This window comes from Ranitomeya imitator, chromosome 1, assembly GCF_032444005.1.
Source record: "Ranitomeya imitator isolate aRanImi1 chromosome 1, aRanImi1.pri, whole genome shotgun sequence".
NCBI classification, from domain to species: Eukaryota; Metazoa; Chordata; class Amphibia; order Anura; family Dendrobatidae; genus Ranitomeya; species Ranitomeya imitator.
In genome coordinates, this window is record NC_091282.1 from 1,105,104,048 (window position 1) to 1,105,117,766 (window position 13,719).

Genomic DNA, 13,719 nt, shown 5'->3' on the forward strand with positions numbered 1-13,719 from the left:
CTCTTTGCCTATATCAGGCTGCTCTAAGATGAGATAGCACAAACCTGCTGACACATTCCCTTTTAAATAGATGTGTATGTGAAACTCTATGGCTCCGTGTGCTGTCCGAACAGACCCGGACTGCACTCGTATGTAGCGTCCTAGTTTACACGGTGAATTACATGTTTTATTTGTACGGATTCCCTATGAACACTCGCCGCTCAGTGAGAGTTTGACCTTTTATATAACATGGCCTTCATAGGGAGAACATTATGTGTGAGGCAGGCATATTAGATAGATGGGATGTTTGTGGGGGACCTCAATTATTTTCATGAAAAGTACAACAGTTCTAATATACTGTGAAATGGCTGCTTGTGAAGAGACCTTTCACCAAAGGAGTAAAAAGTGCTGTATAAAATAGGGACAGCGTCCTGGAAAGTGTAAGTGCAATATTGCTCGCAAGTGACAATAATTGCAATGAGTTATAGACAATTCGTATTGTTATTTTTTTTTAAATTTATATTTAAATAACAGATCCTATGTATTAGAAGGCAAGAAAGTCTGCAATGGCGTTAGGTTGCTCTGCCTCAAGGGCTGATAACTGCAGTAGGTGCCGCACGGCATAATCCTTGGCAATGACCAAATAACCCATACGCTTAATGAGTAGCCATCATTTTAATGTCTATTTCAGAACTCAATTGTCCACATGAAGATAAGCCATTTTGTAATATAGCTTATCGGAGAAATCTGCTTTTTTTTCTCCTTCTGGACTGATCATGTATACTCCATTCACAGGTAAATTGTTACATTACTGAGAGAGGAGATGACATCTGCTACTGATGAAAGTCTATGTGAAGTAGAGGAGGGAGGAGCCAGAGGCAGATCCCGCCCCCTCTGGTCTACATAGAACCTCATCAGTACCAACTGTCACCTCCTATGCTGGCCGGGGGAGCAGCTCTGCCTCCAGCTCCTCCACCATCACCTCCTCCGCTTTACATAGGAGATGATAATTACTACTGATAAGATTCTCACTAATGTAATAATCCGTCTTCACTGAATACTATGAAAATTAGGAAATGAAAGATCAGTCCTGGCCGAGACACAAGCAGAATTCTCTGCTGTGATATATTACATGGCTGCTTATTTTCATGTGTACTAGTGACCTATGTAATAAAAATGTAAGTGATTGTTAACGTTTAAAGGGAAATTCATCATTATGTCATACCCCAGATGAGAGGCGTATGTACAATACTGATTCGGCCCTTACCTTGCATTTCTCCTGCCTCTCTCCCTATTCTCCACCCATTGCCTGCCTCCTGTCTTTGACTGACAGGTCAATGAAACCTGAGTGACTTAGTGTCAGGAGGCAGGCAGTGGGCAGGGAATAGAGAATCAGGAGAGGTGTAAGTGCAGGCAGGGACCACCCGCTGTAAGTGCCAGCAGGGACCACCCGCTGTAAGTGCTGGCAGGGACCACCCGCTGTAAGTGCAGGCAGGGACCACCCGCTGTAAGTGCAGGCAGGGACCACCCGCTGTAAGTGCAGGCAGGGACCACCCGCTGTAAGTGCAGGCAGGGACCACCCGCTGTAATTGCAGGCAGGGACCACCCGCTGTAAGTGCAGGCAGGGACCACCCGCTGTAAGTGCAGGCAGGGACCACCCGCTGTAAGTGCAGGCAGGGACCACCCGCTGTAAGTGCAGGCAGGGACCACCCGCTGTAAGGGCAGGCAGGGACCACCCGCTGTAAGGGCAGGCAGGGACCACCCGCTGTAAGGGCAGGCAGGGACCACCCGCTGTAAGGGCAGGCAGGGACCACCCGCTGTAAGCGCAGGCAGGGACCACCCGCTGTAAGCGCAGGCAGGGACCACCCGCTGTAAGCGCAGGCAGGGACCACCCGCTGTAAGCGCAGGCAGGGACCACCCGCTGTAAGCGCAGGCAGGGACCACCCGCTGTATGCGCAGGCAGGGACCACCCGCTGTAAGCGCAGGCAGGGACCACCCGCTGTAAGCGCAGGCAGGGAACACCAGCTGTAAGCGCAGGCAGGGAACACCCGCTGTAAGCGCAGGCAGGGACCACCCGCTGTAAGCGCAGGCAGGGAACACCAGCTGTAAGCGCAGGCAGGGAACACCAGCTGTAAGCGCAGGCAGGGAACACCTGCTGTAAGGGCAGGCAGGGACCACCCGCTGTAAGCGCAGGCAGGGAACACCAGCTGTAAGCGCAGGCAGGGAACACCAGCTGTAAGCGCAGGCAGGGAACACCAGCTGTAAGCGCAGGCAGGGAACACCAGCTGTAAGTGCAGGCAGGGAACACCAGCTGTAAGCGCAGGCAGGGAACACCAGCTGTAAGCGCAGGCAGGGAACACCAGCTGTAAGCGCAGGCAGGGACCACCAGCTGTAAGCGCAGGCAGGGAACACCAGCTGTAAGCGCAGGCAGGGACCACCAGCTGTAAGCGCAGGCAGGGACCACCAGCTGTAAGCGCAGGCAGGGACCACCAGCTGTAAGCGCAGGCAGGGAACACCAGCTGTAAGCGCAGGCAGGGAACACCAGCTGTAAGCGCAGGCAGGGAACACCAGCTGTAAGCGCAGGCAGGGACCACCAGCTGTAAGCGCAGGCAGGGAACACCCGCTGTAAGCGCAGGCAGGGACCACCCGCTGTAAGCGCAGGCAGGGAACACCCGCTGTAAGCGCAGGCAGGGAACACCAGCTGTAAGCGCAGGCAGGGAACACCCGCTGTTCTTGCAGCTTTATTACATAACATTTCTACTATGGATTTCTATGTAATACTTTACCAACAAGCTCAGGCCTCTCTTCCTCTTTGAATCCCAATCAAATATAAGACTGTGTACACTTTTGTTTTTTGTCGCAGAAAAAATTTGCTGCAAATACAAGAATGTTGGCCGGAAAAACACTGAGTAAAATATGCAGTTTTTCTTATGTTTTTTCTTCATTAATTTAATTGGGTGAAAAACACTGGAAAAAATTGACATGCTGCAGATTTTGAAAAATACTTTTGCTATCTTGTATTGCTGTTTGGGCCTTCAGGGATCGCTGCACATGGCGGTTTTGTTGTAACAGTTTATCAGCACAATGTTCAATGAAGCTCTCTTGTGAGCACTTTGGATGGACGACCAAAGCTCCCACGTTATAATCCACCATTGCACATATATCATGATATACAGTGTGTCCAACCTATAGATCTTGAATGTGGGCATGAAATAACTTCAGTGTGTAGTTAGATCCTGGAGTTTTGTGTTACACCTTGTCGCCGTCCGGGCAGGGACTGTTGGGGAGATGGAATCTTCAAAATATTCGTGTTACGTGGCTGTGAACATACTCGGCATGCCCTAAAATGTCATTATTTTCTGCTACTTGTGCATAGATTGCTGCAGATTTTCTGACTCCTGATAGATAATTCTCCATAGCTAATCATGGTCTTCTGCGGAAATGTTTGATATTTCAGATCATCCAGTTTGATGACATTCTGAGTAACCCGTCATTCAGGGAACATTTTCGAACATACATGGAGAGAATCGATAAGAGAATACCAATCAGTTTCTGGGAGTCTGTGGAGTACCTGAAGAATGCAAATAAGGTACAGAAATGTGTCTGCACGTTTAATCCACCGTGGTAATCACTCTCGATGAATGTCCTTAGTTAGGTTTTTTCTTTACCTTGGCTGGTTCGCAGTAAAAAAAAAAATCTACTGGGCTTTAAAATGTTTTTAACATTTAGTATTAAATGCCTTGGGAATCGGTAAAACCAGGTAGAAGTAAAGGCTATAGAGTAGTAAAATAACAGTTGCTTGTTCACCTGCTTACAGGACTATGGGGAAATCGCCAGAACAAGTTATTTCAGTGACCAAACTCTTAAAAGGGGGTCTGTCACCCCCATATTCAGCTACTTAGAAGCTAGCCCCTATAAAAAAAAATCATAACAGTAATCTACATATTCACTTTTAATCCATAAATAAATGCGGGCTCTTTGATTCACCATTTCACCCTCCGATTTGCAAGTATAGCACTGTCCCCGAGCATGCTTGATTGATAGTCCCTGTTACTTGCACACTGACAGTAGAGGAGCCTGGTGGGACGCTCAGTGTCAGTGCTCGAACGCTCTGGTCTCCGGCTCCTCTGTAGCTGCTCGCTAAATATACCTGACTAGATGGTGGCCCGATTCTAACGCATCGGGTATTCTAGAATATGCATGTCCATGTAGTATATTGCTCAGTCACGTAGTATATTGCTCAGTCACGTAGTATATTGCCCAGTCACGTAGTATATTGCCCAGCTACGTAGTATATTGCCCAGCCACGTAGTATATTGCCCAGCCACGTAGTATATTGCCCAGTCACGTAGTATATTGCCCAGTCACGAAGTATATTGCCCAGACACGAAGTATATTGCCCAGACACGTAGTATATTGCCCAGTCACAAAGTATATTGCCCAGACACGTAGTATATTGCCCAGTCACGTAGTATATTGCCCAGCCACGTAGTATATTGCCCAGTGACATAGTACATTGCCCAGGGCGTAGTATAATGCCCAGTCACGTAGTATAATGCCCAGTCACGTAGTATATTGCCCAGTCACGTAGTATATTGCCCAGCTACGTAGTATATTGCCCAGCCACGTAGTATATTGCCCAGTCACGTAGTATATTGCCCAGTCACGAAGTATATTGCCCAGACACGAAGTATATTGCCCAGACACGTAGTATATTGCCCAGCCACATAGTATATTGCCCAGCCACGTAGTATATTGCCCAGTCACAAAGTATATTGCCCAGACACGTAGTATATTGCCCAGTCACGTAGTATATTGCCCAGTCACGTAGTATATTGCCCAGTCACGTAGTATATTGCCCAGCCACGTAGTATATTGCCCAGTGACATAGTACATTGCCCAGGGCGTAGTATAATGCCCAGTCACGTAGTATAATGCCCAGTCACGTAGTATATTGCCCAGTCACGTAGTATATTGCCCAGCTACGTAGTATATTGCCCAGTCACGTAGTATATTGCCCAGTCACGTAGTATATTGCCCAGCTACGTAGTATATTGCCCAGTCACAAAGTATATTGCCCAGCCACGTAGTATATTGCCCAGCCACGTAGTATATTGCCCAGCCACGTAGTATATTGCCCAGTCACAAAGTATATTGCCCAGACACGTAGTATATTGCCCAGCCACGTAGTATATTGCCCAGTCACGTAGTATATTGCCCAGTCACGTAGTATATTGCCCAGTCACATAGTATATTGCCCAGTCACGTAGTATATTGCCCAGCTACGTAGTATGTTGCCCAGTCACATAGTATATTGCCCAGTCACATAGTATATTGCCCAGTCACATAGTATATTGCCCATTGACGTAGTATATAGCAGAGCCACGTAGTATATTGGCCAGCCACGTAGTATATTGCGCAGCCACGTAGTATATTGCCCAGTCACGTAGTATATTGCCCAGTCACGTAGTATATTGCCCAGCCACGTAGTATATTGCCCAGCGACATAGTACATTGCCCGGGGCGTAGTATATTGCCCAGTCACGTAGTATAATGCCCAGTCACATAGTATGTTGCCCAGTCACATAGTATGTTGCCCAGTCACATAGTATATTGCCCAGTCACATAGTATATTGCCCAGTCATAGTATGTTGCCCAGTCACATAGTATATTGCCCAGTCACATAGTATATTGCCCAGTGACGTAGTGTATTGCCCAGCCACGTAGTATATAGCAGAGCCGCGTAGTATATTGGCCAGCCACGTAGTATATAGCAGAGCCACGTAATATGGTATATTGCCCAGTCACGTAGTATATTGCCCAGTCACGAAGTATATTGCCCAGACACGAAGTATATTGCCCAGCCACGTAGTATATTGCCCAGTCACGTAGTATATTGCCCAGTCACAAAGTATATTGCCCAGTCACGTAGTATATTGCCCAGTGACATAGTACATTGCCCAGGGCGTAGTATAATGCCCAGTCACGTAGTATGATGCCCAGTCACGTAGTATATTGCCCAGTCACGTAGTATATTGCCCAGCTACGTAGTATATTGCCCAGCCACGTAGTATATTGCCCAGTCACATAGTATATTGCCCAGTCACGTAGTATATTGCCCAGTCACGTAGTATATTGCCCAGTCACATAGTATATTGCCCAGTCACATAGTATATTGCCCAGTGACGTAGTATATAGCAGAGCCACGTAGTATATTTGCCAGCCACGTAGTATATTTGCCAGCCACGTAGTATATTGGCCAGCCACGTAGTATATTGCGCAGCCACGTAGTATATTGCCCAGTCACGTAGTATATTGCCCAGCTACGTAGTATATTGCCCAGTCACGTAGTATATTGCCCAGCCACGTAGTATATTGCCCAGTGACATAGTACATTGCCCAGGGCGTAGTATATTGCCCAGTCACGTAGTATAATGCCCAGTCACGTAGTATGTTGCCCAGTCACATAGTATATTGCCCAGTCACATAGTATATTGCCCAGTGACGTAGTGTATTGCCCAGCCACGTAGTATATAGCAGAGCCACGTAGTATATTGGCCAGCCACGTAGTATATAGCAGAGCCACGTAGTACGGTATATTGCCCAGTCACGTAGTATATTGCCCAGTCACGAAGTATATTGCCCAGACACGAAGTATATTGCCCAGACACGTAGTATATTGCCCAGTCACATAGTATATTGCCCAGTGACGTAGTGTATTGCCCAGCCACGTAGTATATAGCAGAGCCACGTAGTATATTGGCCAGCCACGTAGTATATAGCAGAGCCACGTAGTACGGTATATTGCCCAGTCACGTAGTATATTGCCCAGTCACGAAGTATATTGCCCAGCCACGTAGTATATTGCCCAGCCACGTAGTATATTGCCCAGTCACGTAGTATATTGCCCAGTCACAAAGTATATTGCCCAGTCACGTAGTATATTGCCCAGACACGTAGTATATTGCCCAGCCACGTAGTATATTGCCCAGTCACGTAGTATATTGCCCAGTCACAAAGTATATTGCCCAGTCACGTAGTATATTGCCCAGCCACGTAGTATATTGCCCAGTGACATAGTACATTGCCCAGGGCGTAGTATAATGCCCAGTCACGTAGTATAATGCCCAGTCACGTAGTATATTGCCCAGTCACGTAGTATATTGCCCAGCTACGTAGTATATTGCCCAGTCACATAGTATATTGCCCAGTCACGTAGTATATTGCCCAGTCACGTAGTATGTTGCCCAGTCACATAGTATATTGCCCAGTCACATAGTATATTGCCCAGTCACATAGTATATTGCCCAGTCACATAGTATATTCCCCAGTGACGTAGTATATAGCAGAGCCACGTAGTATATTTGCCAGCCACGTAGTATATTGGCCAGCCACGTAGTATATTGCGCAGCCACGTAGTATATTGCCCAGTCACGTAGTATATTGCCCAGCTGCGTAGTATATTGCCCAGTCACGTAGTATATTGCCCAGTCACGTAGTATATTGCACAGCCACGTAGTATATTGCCCAGTGACATAGTACATTGCCCAGGGCGTAGTATATTGCCCAGTCACGTAGTATAATGCCCTGTCACGTAGTATGTTGCCCAGTCACATAGTATATTGCCCAGTCACATAGTATATTGCCCAGTCACATAGTATATTGCCCAGTCACATAGTATATTGCCCAGTCACATAGTATATTGCCCAGTGACGTAGTATATAGCAGAGCCACGTAGTATATTTGCCAGCCACGTAGTATATTGGCCAGCCACGTAGTATATTGCACAGCCACGTAGTATATTGCGCAGCCACGTAGTATATTGCCCAGTCACGTAGTTTATTGCCCAGCTACGTAGTATATTGCCCAGTCACGTAGTATATTGCCCAGCCATGTAGTATATTGCCCAGTGACATAGTACATTGCCCAGGGCGTAGTATAATGCCCAGTCACGTAGTATGTTGCCCAGTCACATAGTATATTGCCCAGTCACATAGTATATTGCCCAGTCACATAGTATATTGCCCAGTGACGTAGTGTATTGCCCAGCCACGTAGTATATAGCAGAGCCACGTAGTATATTGGCCAGCCACGTAGTATATAGCAGAGCCACGTAGTACGGTATATTGCCTAGTCACGTAGTATATTGCCCAGCTACGTAGTATATTGCCCAGCCACGTAGTATATTGCCCAGTCACATAGTATATTGCCCAGCGACGTAGTGTATTGCCCAGCCACGTAGTATATAGCAGAGCCACGTAGTATATTGGCCTGCCACGTAGTATATTGCCCAGTCACGTAGTATATTGCCCAGTCACATAGTGTATTGCCCAGTGACGTAGTGTATTGCCCAGCCACGTAGTATGTAGCAGAGCCACGTAGTATATTGCGCAGCCACGTAGTATATAGCAGAGCCACGTAGTACGGTATATTGCCCAGTCACGTAGTATATTGCCCAGCTACGTAGTATATTGCCCAGTCACGTAGTATGTTGCCCAGTCACATAGTATGTTGCCCAGTCACATAGTATGTTGCCCAGTGACGTAGTGTATTGCCCAACCACGTAGTATATAGCAGAGCCACGTAGAATATTGGCCAGCCACATAGTATATATCAGAGCCACATAGTATATTGCCCAGTCACGTAGTATATTGCCCAGTCACATAGTATGTTGCCCAGTCACATAGTATGTTGCCCAGTGACGTAGTATATTGCCCAACCACGTAGTATATAGCAGAGCCACGTAGAATATTGGCTAGCCACATAGTATATAGCAGAGCCACATAGTATATTGCCCAGTCACGTAGTATATTGCCCAGCCACGTAGTATAAGCAGAGCCACGTAGTATATTGCCCAGCACAGAGCCACGTAGTATAGAGACTTAAAAAAAAAAAAAACATATACTCACCTTTCGAAGGCCCGTTGGAAGTCCTGCTATAGTTATCATCCGCCACGTTTGCCGCTCCTCGCCACGCTCCCGGGACTGCTCCATTGCAAGCGGCAGCTTCCGGTCCCAGGGCTGGTGTGAGCAGGACTTATGTCATGTGACCGAGACGTCACGGTAGGTCCTTGTCGCACACCAGCCCTGGGACCGGAAGCTGCCGCTTGCAATGGAGCGGTCCCGGGAGTGTGGCGAGGAGCGGCAAAGTGGCGGAGGGTGAGTATAGCAGGTTTTTTGTTTTTTTTTAATTATTTTTAACATGACCTATTTTTATTATTGATGCTGCATAGGCAGCATCAATAGTAAACAGTTGGGGACACACAGGGTTAATAGCAGCGGTAACGGAGTGCGTTACACCGCGGGCCGTTACCGCTGCCATTAACCCTGTGTGAGCGGTGAGCGGAGGGGATTACGGAGCGGGCGCCGGGCAGTGAGTGCAGGGGAGTAGGGGAGGGACTAATCGGACTGTGGCCGTCGCTGATTGGTCGCGGCAGCCATGACAGGCAGCTGCCGAGACCAATCAGCGAACGAATAACCGTGACAGAAGGACAGACAGACGGAAGTGACCCTTAGACAATTATATATATAGATGCTCTGATTTCCATCTCTTGCAGTCTGTGCCAGCTGCGCAATACACCATAGCACTCCCTGTGAGAAATCTAGGACTTTAATAAAACCCAGGGGCAAGTGCTAGACATGCAAATTGGAGGGTGTAACTGTCCACCAAAATGCCCTCAATTGATTAAATTTGAATTTTCTGGCAACAAAACTAAAATGTATGTGAAGTGGTATGGTTTTTATAGGGGCTAAGTACGGTACTCTATTTAAATATCTAAAGGGGTTAACTGGGACTTTTGTAATCTTTTCTTTCTTAGGAGGCTAAAAACTTACAGGCAGGTAGTTGCTAACCTGTGTGTTCTGCCCAGCACTAATATCTGCTGATTCAGAGCAGTCATGGACCGCTCCTGCTGCCAATTGTACTGCTTCTTTTGACCACACGTCAGCAGAGCAGCTCTCCCTCTTCTGGTCTGCTCTGTTGAGGGGCGTCACTACTAGTGATGAGTGAACGTGCTCGTGTGCTAACAGAGTGTCTTCCTCGTGCTCAACATGGCTGCATGTCTCACAGCTGTTTGACAGCTGCAACACATACGGGGATTGGCTGCCTGTTTTAGGGCATCTGAACACGTTTGCTCGACACTAGCAGTGACACCCCCTCAACAGAGCAGACCATAAGAGGAAGAGCTGCTCTGCTGACGTGTGGTCAAATGAAGCAGTACAATTGCTGGCAGGAGTCGTCCATGACCACTCTGAATCGGCAGATACCAATGCTGGGCAGAACAGGCAGGTTACCGACTATGTATTGCGCTGATCACTGGTCACTACCATCAACATGCTGATTAAGAGGCCTGCTCCCCGCAGTTAGGCAGCAGGGAACTGGCTGCAGACATGGGCAGAGATGTCCCATCAACAGAGCAGAGCAAAAAAAAGTTGCTCTGTCATGTGACATTAAAGGAAGCTAATCTGACACAGCACAGGATGGCACTGGGCAGAACAGGCAAGTTAGCAACTACCTGTCTGTAAGGCTGCCGTCACACTATCAGTATTTGGTCAGTATTTTACCTCAGTATTTGTAAGCCAAAACCAGGAGTGGGTGATAAATGCAGAAGTGGTGCATATGTTTCTATTATACTTTTCCTCTGATTGTTCCACTCCTGGTTTTGGCTTACAAATACTGAGGTAAAATACTGACCAAATACTGATAGTGTGACGGCAGACTAAGTTCTTGGCATCATCAGAAAAAGATGCAAAAGTTCCCGTTGAACCTTTTAAGTTGCTGAATTTTCAGCTGGCGTGGGTGACCGTTTCTGATAAACTTATCATAACTTTGCTATCATTGCATACACAGGACGCATAAAAGGTTATTTCTGAATTATCCTTAACCCCTTAGCGACCGCCGATACGCCTTTTAACGGCGGCCGCTGAGGGTACTTAAACCACAGCGCCATTAATTAACGGCACTGTGGAAACAGTGTATAGCTCCCCCCAGAGGCCGAATTTCTCCGGGGGGGTAGCCGAGACCCCAGAGAACATGATTCGGGGTTTTTTTTTACCCCCCCCCCCGCATTTGCGATCGCCGGTAATTAACCGTTTACCGGCGATCGCAAAAAAAAAAAAACGCGATTTGCGTTGTGTTTCTCTCCCCTCTAATGTGATCGGACATTAGAGGGGAGAGAAATAGGGTCCCCCGAGCCCCCCACGGTACCTAATGTACCGGTGAAGGTGCCCCCCCGGTCTCCGACCTTCCTCCTTCCGGTGCGGGCTCTAAAATGGCGGGCGCAAGTGCAGATGCGCCCGCCAAAACCTAGCTTCCCCCGGTGTATTGGGGTCGGTTTTTACCGACCCCTGGAGCGATCGCAATCCCGGGGGTCTTTACAGACCCCCGGGGTTGCGATCACTGCAAATAGTTTGTGAAAAAAAAAAAATGCTTTGCATTTCTCTCCCCTCTGATGTGATCGCACATCAGAAGGGAGAGAAATAGAGCCCCCGAGCCCCCCACCATACCGCCTGCATATCAGTGCTCCTGTCCCCGGTCCTCAGTCCATGGTCCCCGGTCCTCAGCCCACGGCTCCTGGCCCCCCTTCTTCTTCTCTGCTGGAAGAAAATAGCGGGCGCATGCGCAGTGCGCCTGCCATGATCTGCCAGCAGAAACCCAGCAACCTATGAGAATTTTCTCATTGGCTGCTGGGTTTTGATTACTGTAATATGTCCAATTACAGTGATCAAAACCCCTAATATTTGATAAACATGGCAGCACTTGGGCTGTACCTTTCTCTTCTCTCCTTGTAGTTGTTCTAGGAGAGAAGAGAGAGAGACTACAGTTCAAGTGCTGCCCTGTCAGTGACAAAAAACATAATATCTGCCTCCGCCAGCATCCCATTTACCCACCCCCGTTCTCCGTAATCCCTGCATCACCAGCAGAGGATTATAAAAAAAAAAAAAAAAAAAAAAAAATTATAATTTTTTTTTTTTTTTAAATTTGTTAGGGTTAGGGGAGGAATTAGATAAAATGGCCCGCAGAACTTTTAGCGCGGAGCAAGCTTACAGCCTGCTTTGCTCCGGCAGCGAAACAGATTCTGCCCCTGAAGTTGAGCAGTTTTCAGACAGTGATGACGACTCTTCCTCCACGGGATCCCCCAGCCCGGTGGTAGCGGAGTCGGTCGTCACTGCTGAAGCTTCAGAGGCAGGACCAAGTACCGCAGTCCCCCCACCGCTGTGTTATAATGACACCTCACTTACCCCTCAAATTCCCCCTTTTTCTGCAGTCCCTGGAATAAAAGTAGATGTCGCCAATTTTACCCCCATTGATTTTTTTTGAAATTTTCATTAGCCCCGAAGTCCTGCAATTAATCGTCCACCAAACAAATCTATATGCCCGGCAATATATTTCCCAAAAACCCACTGCCTTTCATTCCCGTTCCTGGATCCCCACAAATGTCCCTGAAATAAAAAAATTCTTAGGCCTCACCCTGAATATGGGTATAGTAAAAAAACCCACTCTCCGCTCTTACTGGCAACAAAAGCTGTCCACTGCACCCCTGTATTTGCAGCCATCATGTCCCGAGCCCGTTACGAAGCCCTGATGAGATTCCTCCACTTCAGTGACAATTCCCAAGCTCTCCCAAGAACTGACCCCAACTACGATCGGCTAAATAAATTAAGACCCCTAATTTCCCTCCTAAAAACTTCCTTTCTAAATTCCTATACCCCAGAGCAAAATATGGCAGTCGACGAGTCCTTGATGAGCTACAAGGGCCGTCTGTTATTCCGCCAATTTATTCCCTCCAAGAGAGCCAAATACGGCGTAAAATTATATAAAGCTTGCGAGAGCTCATCAGGGTACACGTCCACCTTCCTAATTTACGAAGGTAGGGACCGCCAAATAAACCCCCCAAACTGCCCCCAGACAATTGGTATCCCAGGCAAAATTGTCTGGGAGCTAATGACGCCCTTTCTCAATCAAGGGTACCACGTGTACACAGATAATTATTACACGAGTATCCCCCTATACAAATCCCTCCATGCTGCAAGTACAGGGGCCTGTGGGACAGTGAGGAAAAACAGAGTGGGGTTTCCGTCACAGTTGGTGTCCAGACGTTTGGAGAGGGGGGCGTCATTTTCACTTGCAAGCGACCAACTTCTTTCAGTGAAGTGGAAAGACAGGAAGGACGTCTATATGCTTTCCACACTGCATACGGACACCACTGTGACGGTCAGAGAGAGGGGTACCACCAGGGACAAAGAAAAACCAGTCTGCGTCACAGACTATAACAGACATATGGGTGGCGTAGACCTGTCAGACCAGGTTCTGCAACCATACCTGGTCAAGAGGAAGACCAGTGCGTGGTATAAAAAGGTGGGAATCTATCTAATTCAGACTGCCACCTACAACAGCTTTGTCCTATATAAAAATTCTCAAGGACCGCTAACTTTCCTGCACTTTCAGGAAAAAGTAGTAGAGAGCCTCATATTTGAGTCCATGGCACCGGGGGAAGCCTTCGACTCTGAGGATTCCCGGAGACTGTCAGAACGCCATTTTCCTCACCCTGTCCCTGTCACTCCCACCCAAAGGTATCCTCAAAAAAGGTGCCGAGTTTGCAGAAAGCATGGCAGGCGGAGTGATTCCCGATTCTATTGCCCCACATGCCCATCCCAACCAGGTCTTTGTGTCTCCCCCTGTTTTGAGACCTACCACACCACCTACAATTATTAGTTTGCTTTTTTTCAATAATTTTTATTT

General features: G+C 47.6%; 1 protein-coding gene across 1 annotated transcript in view; it reads left to right on the plus strand.

Annotated features, from left to right (window-relative positions):
* SNX25 (sorting nexin 25) overlaps window positions 1-13,719 on the plus strand; it is a 416,995-nt gene that overhangs the window by 337,033 nt on the left and 66,243 nt on the right. The window contains exon 8 of the mRNA XM_069744322.1: window positions 3,437-3,568. Coding sequence (XP_069600423.1) covers window positions 3,437-3,568 — 132 coding nt within the window. The remainder of the gene's footprint in view (window positions 1-3,436; window positions 3,569-13,719) is intronic.